Source organism: Equus asinus, chromosome 1 (assembly GCF_041296235.1).
Source record: "Equus asinus isolate D_3611 breed Donkey chromosome 1, EquAss-T2T_v2, whole genome shotgun sequence".
In the NCBI taxonomy this organism is placed as follows: Eukaryota; Metazoa; Chordata; class Mammalia; order Perissodactyla; family Equidae; genus Equus; species Equus asinus.
This window is the reverse complement of record NC_091790.1, coordinates 100,982,008-101,003,571: the sequence shown is the minus strand read 5'-3', so window position 1 is coordinate 101,003,571 and position 21,564 is coordinate 100,982,008. Positions and strand designations below refer to the sequence as shown.

At 55.6% G+C, this 21,564-nt stretch overlaps 1 protein-coding gene across 20 annotated transcripts in view; it reads right to left on the bottom strand.

Moving 5' to 3' along the window:
* CAMK2B (calcium/calmodulin dependent protein kinase II beta) overlaps nt 1-19,103 on the bottom strand; it is a 92,557-nt gene extending 73,454 nt beyond the window's left edge. For 6 of the 20 annotated variants that reach the window (XM_070503909.1, XM_044771156.2, XM_070503961.1 and 3 more), the window contains exon 1: nt 18,782-18,983. In XM_070503909.1, the coding sequence (XP_070360010.1) occupies nt 18,782-18,846 (65 nt within the window). In that variant the 5' untranslated portion in view covers nt 18,847-18,983. Of the gene's footprint in view, nt 1-18,451; nt 18,599-18,781 lie in introns of those variants that run through there. The other 14 variants (XM_044771146.2, XM_070503952.1, XM_070503916.1 and 11 more) reach the window with 9 other exon arrangements.
* Nucleotides 19,104-21,564: the final 2,461 nt, after the last annotated feature.

Here is a 21,564-nt window from a genome sequence, read left to right as displayed (position 1 = left end):
ATTGTGACAGTGAAGGGATCTGGGGCCAGGTTGTGGACTATGGGAACTCTCTACTTTCCAATTTTTCTGTAAGCATAAAACTGCTCTAAAAATAAAGTCCATTAGTTTTTTAAGTTTAAAGAAGAAGGAAAGCATCTTTACAACGGTGCGGGAGCGTGGTGGGCATGGATTTTTTTAACCACATGCAGAAGAGCATACGCCATAAGGGAAATACTGACATATCAGACTCACATTGAAACCTTGGAACCTTGCAACTCCAGCGTGACTGAGGAGTGCTGTGGGGGTGGCACAGACGCCCCCTGAAGCCAGCAGCACCCCAGGACTACCCACGGCCCTCTGCAGTTTACAAAGTCTCCTCCCTGGGCGCCCGTGGAGGATGGAGCTAGGTGGGGCATGAAATGCCCTGCTGAGATCACAGCACTGTGGGTGGTGGAGCGGCAAGACCTAAAGGCAGACCCCACACTCCCAGCACATTCACCCACCAGGCGCTCTCTGTAGGCTCACAAAGGATCTCTGGAGGACGAACAGAATATTCCAGGCTGAGGGAGGGAGGAGCAAGAGAAGCTGAGTGTTGGAATCTGAGCCAAGCAGAGGCGGAGCAGCAGCATCCCGGCACAGGAGAAGAAGGAGCTCAGGTGCCTGGGGTCCATCAGGGTCTGGCTCACAGGCCAGCGAGAACCAAATTTTCTGGAACTTTACGAGCCAGTTGCCGTCACCCTGGTAGCTTGATGTTGGCCGTCGTGGGTGTATTTACACCACAGCGATGGGCCAACACTATCAGTCAGGGCCCATCCCCCGAGTTGTTAACATTTACCAGGCATGTCCAGAGAGGAGACAACAGGACCCGGTGTGGCCTCCTTCTGCACACCCCAATGCCACCACTCCCCTCCTGCACTGTGGATGGGGCAGAAGGTCAGGAAGGGCCAGCATGGATGAGATCCTGACCAGGCCAGAGGCCTCCTGGGGGTGGACACTCCAGGCTCTCCCTGGGGGCAAGAGAGAGGAGAGGGCCCATGGGCGAGAGTGGGCCACTGCTGAGAGCTCCAGAAGCCGCCATGGGCTCCAACTCCCCTCAAATCCAGCCTGTCCTGTGCAGCCTCCAGGGGCACATGCCATCCCCAGGCTCTTATGGAGTCAGGCTGGCCAGGCTTTGTGCTGCTCACTCGCTTGCTCCCCTCCCTCTCTGTTCCGCCTCGGTGTGTGCCTCTCTCCTTGTCCCCTTTTCTCTCCGGTAACCCATATTCTCCAGGAATCTTCAGCAACAACCACACCAGGCTCTGACCACCCCCACCCTCTGCCACTGCCACAAGCTATGGAAATGACCTGAGTGGTGGGTTTGCATTAAGCAAAGACCAAACTAAGGACAGAGGTGGGCAGGAGGGCAGGAATGCCCCAGCAACCCCCGGACCCCTCGGTGCCCCGTGTTCTCCTCCCACCAGGCGGGCGTGCAGACTGTGGTGGCCTCTGCAGATGCTGGATAGGGGCTAACGCCCCATCTAGCCCATGAGGGGACCTGCTGAGGACAGGAAAGGACCAAGAGGGAGCGTGTGAGCAGGCTTGGCCTCCTGCGGCTGGACGGCTCGGCCCGGAGGAGGCAGCTCCTGCATCTCTGGAATTCCGCTGCAGCCTACGGCCCACACAGAGAGGCCTAGCAGTCCAGGGCCCACCCACTCCCAGGGCCTCTGCTCATCGGCTGCAGGACAGCTGAGCCTGGAGACTGGCCAAGGTGACCTCATTAGCCGACGGGCCACCTGGAAGAACCATCCACGTATCGCAAGCCTGAGGTGAATTCAGGGACAAGCGAGTGCTGGCTCTGGTTTAATTTGTATTCTTCATGCTTTCACACGCTGAAAGAACTTCCACTGCTTTTTCTGTGAATTGCCTACTTACATCCTTCATCCATATTTCAGCTGGGATTCTGGCTGTTTTCTTACCGACCTGGAGGAGCTCCTTCTACGTGAGGGCAATCACCCTGTGCCCACCGCGGGAAGTGGAAGGCTCGCTCCACGCTTGGGAGAGAGGCAGGAAGGCACGAATGGTTCTGTCCCTGAAAATGGACTCAGACGCTTCAAGGGCAACGGCTGCATCTGCTCATCTTTGCCCCTAGAATCCAGACGGCAGGAAATCTGGTGATTAGCTGGGGGCCAGGGGCAGCAACAACGATGTTGGGATGGACGGGAAGGCTCAGTCAGGCCCGGAGAGGCCCAGGGCCTCCACCACACCTGTGTGCAGGCAGCACCCAGCACAGTGCCCTCGTCCTGGATCTCTTGCCCCCCTCACCTTATCCCGGCCCCTCGCCCTGCCTGGGGGTGCCTGAACTTCTCCTTCAAATGCCCCCCATGTCCACTATGCCAGGACCAAGGCTGGAGGGAGACTGCAGCGAAAGGGGGATGCAGGCCCCAGACCCTGTCTGCATCCCGAGGGCGAGGCCGGCTGTGCTGGGGGAATGCAGGTGATCGTGGGCCCCAAGGCCAGCTGTGGGAGGCAGCTGGCGGCACAGAGAAGGTGCCCTTGGGCAGCAGGCCTCCCGCACAGCTCGTGCTGGCCCCTGTCCTCTCCCGCCGAGGCCACTGCCCCTTCAAGCACAACAGGATAATTAATGCCTTTGACGCTGGACTAACCCTGCGCGGCCCACCAAGCAGAGGTCGACGTGTCCTGGATTACCAGAGACCAATGACCACAGAGCCTCCCAGAACCGTTACTGACTCTTCATTTGTTTTCCGCAAGGAAGAGTCAGCTCAGAGAGACGACCCTGGCCCTTCCTGGACACCCACACCACCCTCGCCTCGGCCATCTGGGGTGCTCTGTGCAAAGCTGAGTGTCACACAGTGGGCTATTTTACTTGACGCTCCGACAGAGAGCACCAAGCCTTTTCATCAATAAATAATTGTAAACACTTACACATTTTTAAAAACATGAATATATTACGTGAAGGAAGTAAAATTCACCTGGATTATGAAGGTGACAGAACTGCGTGGCTACGGAGGCAAAACCTCGCCTGGGTCCTGGCGGGGCTCCCCTGGGAGACTTGGAGCTGCCACCCCAGCGACCAGCAGACACCGCTGCCTTTCCACAGGGGCTCAGGGGGAGTCTGAGAAGTTGTGCATGTGAACCCCGGGCGAAAGGCTCGCGCTCGGAACCCTGGTCCAAAGGCAAAGTGCAGCAGGCAGTGTCAGAGAGGACCCCAAGGCCAGGGGCCAAGGGCACAGGTCCCCTGGGGAATCTGCCCACGGTCAGCTGCCCTCCACCGCCCACCAGGCCAGGTGGGCCCGGGAGTGTCCAGCAAAGGCACTGAGGGAGCTGGTGCAGGCGGCCCGCTCAGCTCAGCCCCACCCGGGGCAGTTTGTTTCCTCCGCCCATAGGCCCCGGCACTGCCCACTTCCCTCAACAGGCTCACACTTCAAATGCTGGTTTTCCAATGTCCCCTCCGTGCCAGGGGCCAGCCCACGGGAGCAGCCACCAGGCCAGGCCCATGAGAGGAGGGTCTCACTGTGGCTCAGTTCTCCACGCGGCGGGAGGTTCCCACAAGGAGCCACTCACACCGTCCACCTGGGCCCAGGACCAGGGACTGGTCAGCCCACCCATCCACCTCGGGCTGAGCTGCCTGGCCTTGGGATACCAATGTCACTTCCAGGCCAGTGTGCTCTCAAGATGGTCCCCAGAACCCGAGCCTCCAGACCCACCCTAGCTGCACCCCGTCTCCCGCCGGCACACTCAGGGCTGCCCCGGTGGCAACTGAGGGCTCCATGTCTCCACATCCGGGTGGGCCCAGCACAGGTGAAAGGGCTGATGCGCCCGGGTCCGTGTCCCTGCTCCACGAGTACGACCGTGGACGGATCCGAAAGACCATTCGGAGGACACGTGACGTCTGGACTCACACACGCAGCCACAGGAGCGGCTCCCCACAAAACAGCTGCGGTTCCCAGCGTGGGTCTGTGCACAGCGGGGCCCCACACAGCAGCCTTCAAAGGCAGCTCTTCAAAGCCACGGCCGCCCCGCTCGTTGCAGTGCCAGGCAGTCACCGACAGGCACGAGAACTGAGTCAATCCGCCGGCTGGCCTGAAATTACTGCTGAGGACTCGCGGCTCACGGAGGACAAGCAGGAGCAGACGCCGGAGGAGGGACAGTGACTGGAACGTTCCGGCAGCCCTGAGGGAGGCGGGGGCGGCTCAGCCGGCCGTGGGTGCAGCACCGCCTGCCGTACCCAGCTCTCCAGACTCAGAGCCTGCTCTCCACCACACGGCGGCCGAGACCAGGGGATTTGGAACTTACAACCATGGGCTTTTTCCCTGCAAAGTGTGTATCAATGAAGCTCCAGGGGTTTGCTTTTGTTGTATGTTTCAGATCAATCAGGCTTCATCCCTCTTATGTTTTATTCCCGGGGAATGCAAACTTCTGTGCGAGGGCCCATGGACACCTGAGCGTCTGACAGGTAACTTTGTGGCAAGTCTCAGAGGAAGGAAGTGGGGTTTCTGCAGAACCAATACACGGAGCCAGAAGGGACCCCAGAAAGTCACCTGACCCAACCCTCCTGGTTTATAGAAGGGGAAACTGAAACCAGAGAGGTTACATAGTGGCCCAAGGCCACACAGCCCAATGTTGAGAAGTCGTGGCCAGCGGGAGGAGACCATGAATTATGTCCTTTAAAAGTGTCCTTTGCACACCTGTGTTCATAGCAGCACTACTCCTAACGGCCAAAAGGTAGAAGGAACCCACTGTCCATCCCCGAGTGAATGGATAAGCAGTGTGGTCTATCCATACAGCGAATTCTTATTCAGCCTTAAAAAGGAAGGAAAGTCTGATACATGCTTCAACATGGATGAACCTTGAGGACAGGACGCTCAGTGCAAGAAGCCAGACACAAAAAGACAAGTACTGTACACGTCCACTTATATGAGGTCCCTGGAGCAGTCAAATTCAGAGGCAGAAAGTGGAACGGCGGGCGCCAGGGGCCGGGGGAGGGGGTTAGTGTGCAATGGGGCAGAGTGTCGGTTCTGCAGAGTTCTGGGGATGGTGAATGATGGCTACGCAACAATGTGAATGCACTTAATGCCACTGAACTGTACCCTTAAAATGATTAAGATGGTAAATTTTATATTACATATATTTTACCACAATAAAAAAAAAAATGTCCTGGTAGGGTATGCAGCCCTGTCTCCGAAAAATCATCAAGAATGAAGGAAACTGGTACTTGTAATGCTATCTTTAAAATCAGATTTTTAAAACGGACTTCTTTAGTACCACCTGACAAACCAAACCTTAACCTCTGCTGACAAACAAGAAAAATCTAGAGGAAAAAAATCCATAACAATCCCAGACAGAAAGCCATGAACTAAAAGGAAGGAGCAGCTGCCATGGGCTCAGCACAGCCAGGCACAGGCGAGGGGCCACTCTGTGGGTCGGCCCCACAGAGAACACGTCCCGCAGCCGGACGCCAGTCTGGCCCACTCGGCGCCCTCCCAGCCCCATGGGCCCCCAGGGCTCTCTCCTCCGTGTGGGCACAGAAAAGTGGGGGGTCCACAGTGCCCAGCACACAGCACTGGGCATCCTGGAGACACCTCATCTTCAACTCTGAGCTGTGTCCTCCTTAATGGTCACCCCCGCCCCTCCTCCCAGCCCCAGGCCTCAGTGACAGTGCAGGGAAAGCTGAAGCCACCAGAGACCTTTGGGGCACAGGGAAGGGGCTGTGCACAGGCTCTGCCTCCCCAACCCTGGACTGGGCAGGGCGGCCACGTGGCCAGCTCCCCGCACGGTGTGACTGACTCTCACGATCACACTCCCCTTTCACAGACAAGGAGACTGAGGCTGTAAGAGGCGACCTTCCCCTGCTCAAGGTTGTGGTACTGACCCACCCTCATTGTCACGGCACACCCGCCAGACTGTCCCTCGCCGGCTGGGAAGGAGCCAGCTCAGTGCCCTGGCGAACTGAGGAGGAAACAGAGCCAGGGCCGCACAGTCTGCTCACGGCTGACAATGCCCGGGGGCTGAGATCCTGGGCAGCCCCCCACAGCATGGCTGAGCAAAGCTGGGGCTGGACCAGATGCTCTGGGCCCGGGAGCCCCTGGCTGACTTCAGCACGGTAGAGCCTGGAGCCCATGCAGGGGCTTCGATGCAGACTGCACACCCAGTGGCAACCGAGGCCGAAGACCCCATGTGCCCCAAGATGTGACAGCACAGAATTCTGCAGCAAGGACAAGCCCCGGCCCACGACCCAGCACCTGCTCGGACCATCCCTCGGGGCTGGGAGACTCAGGAGGCTGGAAAACAGAGGAGACTGGAACTCAGAACCACATCTCAGCCCAGAGGGAGAAATAACCTGATTGCATTTCAGTGGAGGAACCGGACACCTGAGTGCCTGTGACTTCTCCATGAAGCTGCGGGCCTGCGGTCAGGATCTGCAAAGCCCTGAACGCTCCCTTCCAAGGGGGCCACTGAGGATGCAGAGGCAGGAAAAGGCGTGGTCCCCAAGATGGCATGAGAAGAGACCCCTAACGGCCCTTTAAGTGAGGCGAGAGGAGAGGAGGGAAGAGAGGGGAGAAGAGAAACAGAGGGACAAACCCAGCGCCCCAACCTCCCACCCGACAGGGTCCACCCAGCATAGTGAAGGGAATGCTCACCCGTCACCACACCAGGAAGAGCCTAGAGGAAAAAGGAGGAAAGAAAAGAAAAGTCTACACCTGAAAAAAAAAGAGAGATTAACACCCCCCACAAGATGGGGCTGTCCTGGGCAGTCTGTCACACGGGCAGTTGGTCAAGACAAGCATTTGTTTACTGATCAGAAAATAAAAATGCCCCAGGCTCAGGACTGCAGGGAGCTGTGAAAAGCTCCCTGAACTCAGGGAAACCACAGTCTGCGCCCCAGGAGTCTCAGCGCTGCCACAAGGCCCCACCCAGACTTGAGGGGCCGTAGACCCCCCGAGGAGGGAGAGAGCACAGAGGAGGGGACCCCAAGGCCCACCCCACACTGGGATAACAGAGGCGCCCAGCCCTGGTCTCAGCGCAAAGGCCTGGCCTGGCAGTCTCGGGTGGGATGGCCCCAAGGGCCACTCAGGACATAAGCAAGTGGAGCCCCCAGCCCAAGGCCCTGCTCCTGAGGGGCTCGCAGGCTCCTGGACCTTCCTCGACCTGGGGGTGGGTGATGAGGTCAGCAGGGGTCACAGCCCACCCCAGAGGACGCGGGGAGCATGGAGAAGGGGCAGAGGAGAAAGAAGGGGAGAACCCCAACGGAAGACGTCAAAGGAGGTGCAGAGAGCAGGCAGGGACAGAGGCGACCAGACGTTCCAGAATGACAGGGCCTGGGGTTGGGCTTCCGCACCGGCCTCACTCCAGCCCTCCCTGCCACTGCCAACGGTCGTGTCCTCCTGCGCCCCCCCTCCGCCTGTCACCACACCCACGGGGACCCACCCACCCTGTTCCCAGGGGAGCCTCCCCCTCCAGCACCCGGGCCCCAGGAGAGAAGGCCTCCTGTGTGAGGATGGGACCTTCCGGAACGATGCCCAGGCAACCATCTGGGTCGGGGCGGCGCCTTGTTCCCACCATGCCGCTCTGTCTGCTCTGAGACCACCCTGAACCCAAGGCCAGCCCCAGATTCGGGGGCAAGAGGCGGACTTGAGCCAGTGGGAGGAGGGGGCTGCGGATCCCGCCCTCCCGGCCTCTATACTCTCCTCCCCGCCGTGGGTCCCACCCAGCCTCCACCCTCCGGCTCCCAGGTGGCTCTCAGCTGCTTCTGGGCACCGGGACAGGCGCCCGGTGTGGGACAGGGCATAGCTGGGGCGGCTCACTGCGGCTTGGCCATGGCACTTTGGACCCTGTCCCACAACACCGCAAGCCGTTATTCTGGTGACACGACTGCTTCTCTGTTTGACGATAAGCGGAGGCCGCGGCCGAGAGCTGGGTGACACTTTCACTGTTAAGCTCATTTCTCAGCAATCTGAACGTTGAGATGCAGATGTCAGAGCGGTTTTTTTCTACATAGGTTTTATTTGTTTTTAAACATCTTTATTGATATATAATTCACATATCAAACAATTCATCCACTTAAAGTTTATAAGTCAACGGTTTTTACTATATTCACAGAATCCTACATCCATTACCACAGTCTAAGTTTGCAACATTTTCATCACACCAAAAACACACCTCTACCCAACAGCGGTCACTCCCCAGCCTCTGTTCCCACTGAGCCCAGGCTCTACTCTCTGTCTCTACAGAGCGGCCTGTTCTGGACACTTCATGTAAATGAAGTCATATGACATGTGACCTCTGTGACTGGGTTCTGTCACTGAGCATCATGTTTTCAAAGTTCATCCACATGGTGGCGTGTATCCATACTTCTTAGCACTTCATTTCTTTTTATGTCTAAATAATATTCCGTTGTATGGATATAACACATTTTCTGTATCCGTTCATCAGTGGATGCCTATTGTGAACAATGCTGCTATGAACAAGCTTTTGTGTGAACATATGTTTTCATATCTCTTGGGTACACGTCAAGGAATGGAACATTTGAGCAACTGTTAAACTGTTTTCCACAGTAGCTGCATCATTTTACATTCCCACCAGCTGTGTCTGCAGGTTCCAACTCCACATCCTCATCAACACTTGTTATTGTCTGTCTTTTTGATTCTAGCCATCCTAGTGGGAGTGAGGTGGAGTATCACTGTGGTTTTGATTTGCATTTCCCAAATGACTAATGATGTTGAGAGTCTTTTCATGTGCTTATTGTCCACTTGTATATCTTCTTTGGGGAAATGTCTATTCAAGTCCTTTGTTTTTCAACCGGGTCGTTTGTCTTTTTACTGTTAGGCAGTAAGTTCTTAAAATATTCTAAATACAGGTTCCTTATTAGATATATGATTTGCAAATATTTTCTCCCACTCTGTGGGTTGTGTTTTCACCTTCCTGTCCTTTGAAGCACACAAGTTTTTAATGTTGATGAAGTCCAATTTATCTATTTTTCTTTTGTTGCTTGTGCTTTTGGCGTCGTATCTAAGAAACCATTGCCAAATCCAAGGTCACAAAGATTTACTCCTACATTTTCTTCTAAGCATTTTATAGCTTTATCGCCTACAATTAGGTCTATGATCCATGTGGAGATAATTTTTGCATCTGGTGTCAGGTAGGGTTCAGCTTCCTTCTTTTGCACGCAGATGCCCAATTGTCCATTTGTTGAATGAACCATTATTCTTTCCTCATTGAATTGTCTTGCCAATCCTGGTCAAAAATCAACTGACCAGAGATGGATGGCTTTGTTCTAGACTCTGGATCCTATTCCACTGACCTGTGAGCTGATCTTTACGCCAGGCAGGACGCACACTGTCTTGCCTGCTGCAGCTGTACAGTCAGTTCCAGGATCGGCAAGTGCGAGTCCTTCAACTTTGTGTCTCTTTTCCAAGATTGTTCTGGTTCTTCTGGTCCTTTGCATTTCCATATGAATTTTAGGATCAGCTTGTCAATTTTTTTTTAAAAGGTAGGTGAAATTTAGATAGTTATTACATTGAATCTGCAGGTCAATTTGGAGTATACTGTCATCTTAGCAATATTAGTTTTCTGATCCATGAACATGAGATGTCTTTCCACTTATTTAAGCCTTCTTTAATTTCTTTCAACGGTAGTTTATAGTTTTCAATGTTCCAGTCTTGTACTACTTTTGTTAATTTATTATGCTATTCATTATATACTGTTGTGAATGGAACTGTTTCTCCTAATTTTATTTTGGGATTGAACATTGTTAACATAATGAAACACAATGGATTTCTGCATCTTGATCTTTTATCTTGCAACTTTGCTGAATTCATTTTTTAGTTCTATTTTTTTTTAAGATTTTATTTTCCCTTTTTCTCCCCAAAGCCCCCTGGCACATAGTTGTATAGTTTAGTTGTGAGTCCTTCCAGTTGTGGCATGTGGGACGCCGCCTCAACATGGCCTGACGAGCAGTGCCATGTCCGCACCCAGGATCTGAACCGGGGAAACCCTGGGCCGCCACAGCGGAGCGCACAAACTTAACCAGTTGGCCACGGGGCCGACCCCTCATTTTTTAGTTCTAATAGCTTTTCAGAGGATGCTCTATACAAGATCATGTTATTTGCAAATAGAGGTAGTTTTACCTATTTCTTTCCAATCTGTGTGGTTTTATTTCCTTTTCTTGCCTAACTTTCCCACCTGGAACCTCCTACAATACATTAGTAGAAGTGGAGAGAGCAGACAGCCTTGCCCTGTTCCGGGTCTCAGGGAGAAAGCATTCAGTCTCTCACCATTAAAGACGTCAGCTGTGGGTTCTCACACACCCTCTATCCAGTTGAGGAAGTTTCCTTCTATTCCTAGCTGTTGACTGTTTTTATCAGGAAAGAGTATTAGATTTTGTCAAATGCTTTGTCTGCATCTGTTGAGATGATCATATAATTTCTTTGTTTATTTTATTAATACGGTGCATTGAATTTTGAATTTTGAATACTGATTGAATTTTGTATGTTGAACCAACCTTTCATTCCTGGGATAAAGCTTACTTGTTCATAATATATAACCCTTTTTATATGTTGCTTGATTCATTTTGCTTGTATCTTGTTGAGGATGTTGCATCTATATTCATAAGGGACAGTGGTCTGTAGTTTTCTAACGTCTTTGTCTGGTTTTAGTATCAAGGTATTACTGGCTTCCTAGGATGGACTGGGAAGAATTCCCTCCTCTTCTATTTTCTGGAAGAGTTTGTCAAGGACTGGTATTAATTCTTCTTTAAATGGTTGATAGAATTCACCAGGGAAGTCATCTGGGCCTGGGCTTTTCTTTGTGGGGCACTGTTTAATTTTTAATTTACTAATCTCTTTAGTTGTTCTAAGTCTACAGATTTTCTGTTTCTTCCTGGGTCAACTTCAGTCATTTGTGTCTTTCTAGGAATTTGTCCATTCCTTCTAGGTTATCTAACTTATTGGTGCACAGTTGTTCAGAGAATTCCCTTATCATCCTTTTATTTCTGTAAGGTCAGTTGTAATGTCTCCTCTTCTGCTCCTGATTTTAGCAACCTGAGGCTTTCCTCCTTTCTCTTGGCCTGACCACACTTTCTATTACTGCAACTTGCCTCCTAACTGGCACTCCTGAGTTTCTGTCATTATTCCCAGAGCAGAGGCATTAACTGCCCTCTACTCCATCACATAATTTCCTTAGTGTTTCTGTTCATTATCTGCCTCCCCGACTAGGATAAGTTCCACAAGGACAGGCACTCTTGACTCTGTTCACTACCATTTCGCCAGCACCTAGGAAGTGCCTGGCAAACAGACATGTGCACACAGACTTGCCAAGTGAATGAGTGAGCCTGCAGAGGAGCAAAAGAAACTGGAAAATCTGCAACAGTAATAATAATAGGAATAGGAATGACCTTGAAGCTCTAGACCAGCACTGTCCAGCACGGTGACCACCGCCTCCCTGCATCCACGAGACTCGGAAATGTGGCTGGTCCAAACCGAGGGTGCCACAGTGTAAAACACACAACAGATTTCCAAGACGGTATTTTTAAAAATATAAAATAGCTTAACAATAACTTTTATATTGATCACATGTTGAAATAATATTTTAGATATACTGAGATAAAGACATATATTATTAAAGTTCCTCTCACCTGTTTCTTTTTACTTTTTTGTAAGCATTAGAAAATTTTGAATCACACATGTGGTTCACATGTGGCTCAAGTTTTGTTTCTTCTGGACAGCGCCGCTCCAGACGACTGGACAGGGTGGTGGGTAACGTCGTTTGAGTGCACAGGGAAAAGGAAGCAAATTCCAAACGCACAGTCAGGAGAGGCCCTGACAGAGACAAGGGGGTGAGAGGGAGTGTGGGCCTGGTCCAGGCGCACGCAGAGGCCCACGCTGGGTCTGTGTCTGCGCAGCCCATGGGACCACCCCTGAGGCCCGTCCCCCAGGCCTAATTCAGCTGGTCTGGAGTGAGGTCTCCAATGGGCAGCCGAGGCTGGAGCCACCGCCCTCGGCACCTCCTTCAGCGGTGCTGTTCCTAACTAGACTGGCGCTCTTTACCCAGAAAGCCCCTGACAGACGGCCTGGATCAAACCAACAACTCTGAGAGTCAGGCTGCCGCTCAACACCCAAGAACAGAAACCACGGGAAGAACGTCATTAAGACACGGGCAGGACGCTGCAGACCTCTTGGCATCAAGCTCCGTGGCAGGCACCTACGAGACGCCAGCCCTGCAGCAGCACTTCACCAGGCAACAAGACAGGCAGCCACTCAGGCCCGGCGTCTGAGGCCCCCGAGACCCCCTGCACCCCTCACTCCACCCGCCTGCAAGGCCCCCAACTTTTATGGGGTAATGGTACCAACGCTCTGGGAAGCAGCCACAGCCCGCAAGGCTAATCTGTTGGGCACCTACTGTGCACCGGGAGTGGTTCTGAGCCCTGTAATTCAGTGTGGGCTGGGTGACAGGGAGCCGGGGCTGCCCCTCAGCTCCCCACTGGAAACGGGCACCAACGTGGACGCGCTCGACACTATGGAGGGCATTACATCAGAAGCCACGACGCCCTTCCTGTTTCATTGCAACCGCCACCTCCTTCTCCCCGTCCTCACTGGCTGCCCATAACGTGGGGAAACGTGGTAGTTCTGAAATCAGGCCCTCACAGAACAATGTGGTTTATGCTTCCTCCATAACAGTTTCTTAAATCTTCGCCCAGCTATTGCCAATCTGTTCCAGAATTCAACAGAAGCTTGTATTTGGCTGAACAAAGAATCATAGCTATCTTAGGATCATTATGTCAATGTAAAAAGAACCGCGTCCACCAGGACCTGCAGCCCTGAGCAAGGCGGGGACCCTCTAACCTGGGAGACAGAGGCCCCCAGGACTGGGCAGCTAGTAACACCACTCTAACATAAAAGGATGTGTTTATTTTAAATAGATTCAGATCTTTATATGAATAAAATATACATTTCTACGTAATATGCCAATATGATAATTTTTGGAAAACCAAGTTGATACATAATGCATTTTTATGTTTTTGCAATAAAACACTGACTTGCAGCTGTGAAAGATGCTTTAAAAATAATCAAATCAGATTCCACTTTTGTGGGAGAGGGAGGGGGGATCAAAATTTGGGGAAATGTATTTGAAATCTCCAGAAAGGCCACGTCTTGTCTTGGACCAGGTGGCCTTGGAGAGCAGAGGGAGGAGCAGGATGCGTCCAAGGGGCAGACGCTGTCCTCGTCACCTCCGCGTGGCCTTTCCTGTCGAAGGGCTTGTTATGTTCCAGGTGGCTCAATGTGGACTCTCCACAGGGAAGCACGTCTGTTGGGATTTCCTTTTAGGTAGAAGAAAGAAAATCCGGACACTGACTGGCTCTTGGGGGACTCCCCACATGAAAAAAAAAGAGGACTACATTCTCGGGCCTTTCGAAGGAGACCCCAGTGCCTCAGCCCAGGGCCCCAGCTAGAACCTTCCTTCCTCCCCCCGCTGCAATCTGCCCTTCTGATAACCCCAGGAGCCCCAATTTGAAACACAGCGTCCTCTCATCCCGCTGTCACGCTTGTCAGACAACGGGTCCCCATTTTTGGTTTTAAAAATATGGCCACCATATATACACATATCCCTCTGCTTCTAAGAGAACTGGCAGGCACTTGGCTGAAGAAAACTCTCTGACGTGGAGGGACCATCCCGAAAAAGTGTCGGGGTAAACCAACTGCAGAATCACTCTGTGGGGATTCCATCTGTATTTCTAAAATCATCTGTACGTGTGACACACACGTGTGTATGTACACACCCATGTCTATGCACACACACATATATCCTTTTCACTGACAAGAAAACAGAACAGGCTCCTCCGGGGTGTGAGGAAGTTCAAGTGTAAAACAGGCACATTTACTGTACATAATTGTGTATTGATCTTTCTTCACAAGACGCTATTGTCCTCAGAGTTTGTTTAATTAGCAAAATAAAATTTCAAGCCTTCCTGGTCCCAAATGGGGGCAGAATGTTGGTTGTCATGGAGAGACGGCGAAAGGAAATGACGTTTTTACAAAAAAGAACTCTGAGGCAGTGCCTTGTGCTGGAAGAACACAAAGACGGCATGGTGAGCAGCCGGCTAAGGACAGGAGAGGTCCCGAAAAGCTTAGGGTCAGAGTAGACCACAAGCAGGCCATGAGCCAGCCAGTGGAACAACAGCATTTTTAAAGCACAGACTAGAGTAGGATCATGAGCTTTGAGAGGAGAAGGTGGATTCCACAGCCAACTGCCTGGATTAAAACCCGGCCCCCACATGGCTTCAACCCTGGGTGGAGCATCTCTGTGCCTCAGTCACCCCTTCATGAAATAATCACAGTACGTATTTCATAGACCAGGCACGTTAATGTAACAAGCACCATCTAACTGCTGGTGACTGTTACCAGGAGAGAAAGAGTGCAGGTAGCAAACGCGAGATATATTCTTAGCTCTCAGCAAAGTAGGTTATGGTATAAAAATACCATTCAATAGTAACTAAACTAGCATCACCTTCATAAGCATCTTGCGGCAACCTCAACATGTGCGACTTCTTCTCTAAACACCCTACATTAAGGAACCAAGATTCCAGCTCTGGGGGTGCCGCCCAGCAGGCAGGGGCCCACCTGATTCACTCACCCCTTCCTCAAATGTGTAGAAGCACACACGACAGCCAAGCTCTCGAGGAGACACAGCTCTGGGCAGGGGCCGAAGCCCACCTGTGCGTGGGGGGATGCCTAGCATGTCTGATGCCACATGTCAGGGGAGGACGAAGGTGGGGGAGAGGTGGGTAGGCAAGGGGCAGGGAGGGAGCACAGCATCTTCGCAGCTGAGGAACGACTGTGTGGCCACGGGGGAAGAGCGGCTGGCATAGGCAAAGGCCCTGAGGCAGGAAGTGCTCGAGGGCTAGAGAAAACAAACATGGTGGTTCCTCCTCCACCAAGTCCTCTCGACCCTGACAACGCAGCTTCAGAGCTCAGGAGACTCAACAAACGATTTGCTCTGAACTTCCTGAGTTTCTCTATTAACCACCTAGCAGCCCAGCTGCTCGGTGAGAGTATGCCGAGAAAGCATCAAAAAGCCGATTCCCCCAGCAAGGGGTCACGTCCCAGGACAGGGTCTGCTCTCTGCCGACAGGGGGACACTGGATGGAGTCAAGGACACAACAAGGTCAGCTCTGGGCCCACCAGGGTTCAGGAAAGCTGGGTGAGGCAGGGCGCCCTGGACTGGAGGTCAGGGCCTTCCCCACTGCTGGGCCTGGGCGAGTTACTGCGGTTCTGCGTCTATAAAATTGGGGGGGCTCCCAGTCACCTCGAATCAAATAAAACCAAATGCTCAAACGATGTGCACCTTAGAGGCGGTTACAACGGGCCATGAGCCGCAAGGTGGGGGGCTATGAACCCCTGAATTACACCCAAAACTTCAAGAGAGCTGCTTTCTTCTGGGAAGATCACCCAAATTTTAAAGGAGATGATTCCCAAAAGCGGAGGATTCGGGAGCCTTACCTCTTCCCACCCAGCAATCAAACATGTACAACCCCCAGTGCTGAGGGACGGCAAGCCCGGAGAGGGGGCTGGCGGGAATGGGCCCACAGGGAAACTGAGGCTCAGAGAACGTGCGCACCCCAGCTGGCGACCCCACCACCAGGGGCCAACGGGGCGGGACTGGAGAGAGGAAACACTGGGAGCACCGAGGACTTCCATCAGAGGGGAGCAGCTACACGGCCGTCAGCATACAATGGTCACCACGCAGCAGCAGCAGCAAAAGGTCAAAATGTGTCCGCACACACAGACGCCAAGGAGACACAGCTGAGCGAAAAAGCAAGTTTCAGGATTCTCATGTAAACGTAAAAGAAAACACACCAAAGAACGCCATCCTGTATACTGGTCATGGATACTTACATCTGTGTGTAAATGAACCAAAAAGAGTCTGGAAAGATAAATTCCAAATGCATGACAGTAGTTGGAGAAGAATGGTTACTTAACATTTATTTGTAACGCTTTATTTATTATAATTTTAAAAAACAACTTCAGGCCAAAATGACAAAAGAGTAACAGTTTCAGTCCTGGGCAGAAGAGATATAAGTGTTTACTACTGCTGGAAGTTTTCTCCCTTTTTAAAAGCTATCCAACAGAAAATAATTAAAACCGCATTGGTGGCCAGTCTGTATTGGGCCGAGCCCTGCCCTGTGCCTGTCTGGGGAGCCCGGGGTCACGGAAGCTCCTGACCCGGGACTTGGGCCTTCCAGCTGGGGTCCAACAGGCCAATCCAGCTGGCCAGGGGAGGGCAGAGCCCCCGAAAATAGTTCCTTTTGGCCCTCGAACCCCACTGCCCAGGACCCCAGGGGACGATCCCAAGTAGAGGCAGCCGTAGGACAGGCAGGGAGAGGACAGGCCCATGGCCACGTCTCGCGGGCAGCTGTGGGCCTGTGACCCGGCCCTTCCTGGGCAGGGAGCTCAGCGTTGCCTGACTGGTGCCAGGGGCTGCAGCTTTAAATAAACTTGGACGCGCCCACCTGGGCCGGGAAGCAACAGCAACTGTGCCTGGGGCAGGCGCTGTCAACACCAGGGCCCAGGGACCCCGCCCTGGGCCAAGGCCGTGGCATGGGTGCCCGACCCAGACAGCTCACTCCTGTGCTCGCTTGGCCTCTGTCCCACCCAGGATGCCCCAGCAGGGCTGTGACAGGCCCCTCTGAGGCCCTCACTGGGCTTGGCGCCTGGGGGCCTCCACAAGGGGTGCTGGGCTGAGCCGAAGGCCTCCTGGCCCTGGAGGGCTGGCCCAGCACGCTGAGGTGCGGTCCCCCCCTCTCCTAGGCCCCTGGCACCCCCTCTGTGGCTAGGCTTCCTCACCCGCCCACGCCTGAAGCCCAGGCATGACAGCACCAGCGGCCCCCACGGTTCCCTCCCGGGCTGCCCTTGTGCTTGCTGATGGCAGAGGAGCCTGCCCTCCACTGCGGGGTCCGCCACCCCCTCTCGGCCTCTGGGAGGACAGCCCCAAAGACTTCCATTCCCCAGGGTGGGTGTGGGTGGGAGCAGCCAGGATAACAACTGCTGCTGGCATCAGAGGCCTGGGGTTGGGCTGGCCACCCTACCGGGCCACTGGGCCCAGAGAGGTTCCCACAAGAGTCCAGGAGGAGCCAGCGGAACAAGCCTCAGGTCGCGGGAACAGGTATAGCGAAGGGGCACTTCTTCAAAGAGCCGGGGGCACCTGGTGTGAGGGCCTGTGTGCTCCTGGGTACCAGCAGACACCAAGAAGTTCCCCTAGAGATGAGTGACCTTCCTCCCACTGCTGCCCTGTGCCTGGAAGAACCACCTGTCCCATCCGAGGACCTCCAGCCCATTGCGCCGTCCTCATAGGCCTGGTCCAGCTAGCCCCTGGAAGCTTCTTCAAGGCCTGTGTCCTGGGGCCTCAGGCGTGCACACAGGGGGTGTGTGCTGGGCCTCCCCTGCCCTCTGCTCTGCTCTCCAGGCCCCCCGACGTTGGGGCTGGGCACCTGGCCAGCTCCCACCCGAGGGAAGGGAGTTTCCGGGTCCACAGGCCCTGACCTTGCCCCTCAGCCTGCTACCCGGCTTCCTCCACTCCACCGGGCTGAGCCCCCAGGCCTGACCAGCATCCTTGCACACGTGCAGGGAGAACTGGGGAGTCATCACACCCCCACACTCCTCCTAGCGCAGCGCCCACAATTATCAACAATCAGCATCCCTCCCAACACAAAGTATCACCACTGACATTTTTTTTAGAAAGGGAAAAAGGGATCTGCCACGGGATGTGTAAGAGGAAACCTCGCCAGCACCCCACCACACACGAGGGATGAAGGAGGATGGGGCTCTGGCTGTGCCAGGCTGGAGCCGGCCCGAGGGATGCCAGGTGCAGCCACTCTGACTCACGGAGCCGAGAACCCCGAGACCGGCTTCACGGTCTCGGCCCGGGGCAAAACCTGGTCTAGGACCCCACACCGCTTACGTTGGTGAGCAGAGCCCAGGAGCCACCTGTTCCCCGAACGAGGCCCTACCTGAAAGGAGCCTTCAAAGCTCTTCCCCAGTAGCCCCCATCCCCAACCAATAACTCTCCAAAATCTAGCCCCACCTATCTCGACAACTCTGACATCAGGAGCCCATCAGGCTCCCCACCTCACCCCCTCATCTCCAGCCCAGTGACCTGATCCAAGCTCCGTGGTCTCGGCCCCCAGCTCTCCAGACTCCTCTTTCCAGAAGAATCTGGGGGAAAATCCTCCAGAACCCAGAGTCCCCGGGGGACCCACGGCAGAGTCTGTTCCCACGCGGCGGGGAGCGCAGCGGGCATCCCCCGCGCAGATGGAGCCACGCGGAGGAGCAGGCGCCGAACAGGTCCCGCCGCCCCCGCTCACGGCCACTCGGTGGGGGTGGGGACAGCGCGGTCCGCACCCGGACGACCCTCGGGACTGCTGCCATCCCTGCCCCCGCGCTCTAGGCCCCGCGGCCGCCCCCGCGCACCCCTCCTCGCTGACCTCCCGCCGCCAAATGCGTCACGTCTGCCGGGCGCTCCGGGGACACCTGCTGCCGCCCCCGCCACGCCGAGCCCCGCGCCCAGAGTCCGGGCCTCCGGCTGGGCGGCCGCGCTGGGCAGGGCCGGGTAGGGCCGCGCGCGCCGGGGCCGGGGGTCGGGGCCGCGCGGGGCCGTGCGCACCGGGCCCGGAGCCGAGAGGAGCCGGGGACGCGCGGGGCCGCAGTGCGCTCGGAGCCAGCGGCGCGGAGGGTCGCGGTCTCCGGGGTCCTGGCCCTCCGAGCGCGGCGCCCCCCGGGGTCTCCGCGCGGCCCGCACGCGCCGCGGCTCTTACTTGCCAATATCCTCGTAGAGCTGGTACTCGTCGGTGAAGCGAGTGCAGGTCACCGTGGTGGCCATGGCGGCGACGGACGGGCTCGGCGTGCGCTCTGCTGCGCTCGGGCGGCGGCGACTCCGGCTCCCGCTCGCGGGCACGGCGGCGACACGGGCGCGGGCGCGGGCGACACCTCGGCTCGCGGCGCCGGGCGGGGGCCGGGCTGGGCTGCGCCGGGCGGCGAGCGCACGCGAGATCTGCGCGCTCCGTCCCCGCCAGGAGCGCGCCGCACACCTACGCGCGGGGAGCGCGGGCGCCGCTGTCACCGCCGCCGCGCCCGCCCCGCCTGCCGCCCCCTGCACGCGCCCTGCACCCGCATCCGCACCCGTTCCCTGCACACGCACCCGCACCCGCTCTCCGCACACGCACCCGCTCCCTGCACACGCACCCGCACCTGCTCCCTGCACCTGCACCCGCACCGGCTCTCCACACCCGTACCCGCACCCGCCCCCTGCACACGCACCCGCTCCCTGCACACGCACCTGCACCCGCTCTCCTCACAGGCACCCGCACCAGTCCCATGCACCCGCGCCCGCACACACGCCCTCGCCCTGTACTCGCACCCGCATCCTGCGTCTGTGCCCGCACCCGCTCCCTTCACATGTGCCTGCACCTGTTACCTTGCTCCCGCACTTGAACTCTGCACACATGCCTGCACATGCACCCGCTCCTGCATCCACATCTGCACCCATGCGCCCTAGGCCACGCACATGGGCACGCCCGGCCCACCTGAGCCGACTTCTCCATTCCCTGCTGGTGACACCCCCTGTACACACACCCAGAGGACTGCACACAGTGAACCCAGTCCTCTCTATCACCTTAAGGCCCTCCTCCCCCCCAGACCTCAAGAAGGGACTCAGGCACACATGATTGGGGGGGGGGGGGTATGTGCCCCACTGTCCACAGGACCCATTCCTCACACCCCCAGGAGAAGATGCTACCGGACACCTCCTGCCTTGTCTCCACCACTCCATACACCACACAGTCCAGTCCTCCCTGGCAGAGCTGCCCAGGAGCCTCCCGGACCAAGCATGACACTGCCCGTGGGAGATGAAAGGGTGGAGGCTGCGCCTCCCCCATGGCCCCAGCCCTCCCTCTCTCCTTTTCCTAGCCCTGGTCGCTGGGGTATCTGGAAAGGAGGTCCCAGGAATGGCATTTGGAGTTCAGGCCAAGGATTCTTGAGTTAGGGGAACAGGAGCTGCTCCATCAGCAACTCAGTGTCCTGAGAGCTCACTGCCCACCTGCCCGGGTAGGGGAACACATTCTCCCCTCTTGCAGGCCTGGCCCACCTGCCTACCCCCTGCTCTGGCCTGCAAAGAAAGAGGGCTCCTCTTGAAAGTGGCCCTGGAGCGGAGGAGGAGAGAGCAGGGAGGGAGGGGCAGGAGCAGCTGGGCTGACCCCATTTTCCACAGAAGAGCTTCCCTGAGGGCCAGCCCCAGGCTGCCATCTAGAACCAGGACTTCAGACCCAGCAAAGGGGACCCCGGGCTCCAACACCTCCACATTCTTCTGAGGGGCCAGGGCCAGGAGCCGTCCTGGACAGGCCCTAAGAAAAGAAGTTTCCAGCAGCCAGCTCTGGATTTGGGTCGTGCGGCTGCTCTGACATGAGCCACTTACTGCACCGCGGGCTCCCCAGGCATAGGGTCTAGGCCTGTCCTGCTCGTCTCTCACCTTGGCAGCCAGCCTAGGGCTGGCCTCAGAAGTCTCAATAAAGATTTCCTGGATAAAAGATCAAACTGAAAGGATTCTTGGGTGGGGGCAGCCAGGGCCTCTCCCACCAGATGCCCTTGGTGCACGGCTGTTGGGCAGATTAGTAGCCCAAATGGCGACAAGTCTCGGTCCTGGGTGGTTTTGCAGACCTGACTTGCACCCAGGAGATGGCTAGAGATGGAGGACACGGGGCAGAGGCAGGTCCCCGGCTGGGGGCAGAGAGGGCCCTGTGGAGGACGTGGCCTTGACCTCAGCAGGGCCGGGCAGGTGGGGAGACGACCTCCCTACCTCAGTGCTGGGACCAGAGCAGCCAGCACCGACCTACCAGGCAGACACCCACCTCTCCCGGAGTGGCCAAGGGAGGACTCCAGGCCCCTCACAGACCGGCAGAGGCTTGCTCCTGGGGTCGTGTTCAGCCCCACAGGAGCCTCTCCCTGCACACACTGGGCCATCTGCATTGTTCTGAGCGCCGGAAGGAGAAGGAGGCAGTCCCACACGATAGAATACAATTAGCAAAACAAAACAAAATTGCACCCCATGGTAGATCAGGCTCTTTTCAGGCTACAGGCAGACCCTGTGTGCTGCCAAGGTCACACACACTCCTACCGGCACAAGTCCATGCAATGATAAAGTGGCATTAAAATCATGATGTGGCTGACACTGATTTGCTTACATGCATTCCATGTGTATTATCTCATTTAATTCTCAAATAATCTTAGGAGGTGGGTACTATTATTGTCCCCACTCTACTAGATGGGACAGCAGAGAAACAGAGAGGTGAAGTAACTTGTCCAATGTGACACCGCCAAGAAGTGGCTGGACTCAAACCCCACAGCCCCGTAAAGCCTCTCTTGTCGTTTATTTTCATGCACAGTCACACACATACAGACACACACTCACATACACACTTGCACATGCACACACACTCACACATACATACTCACACACATGCATGGCTTCCTGCAGCCCCCGGGTGAGGACAAGCAGCACTCTGAACAGCCTGTTTTGAGGTCCCTTTCCCTGGGTGCCCAGGAC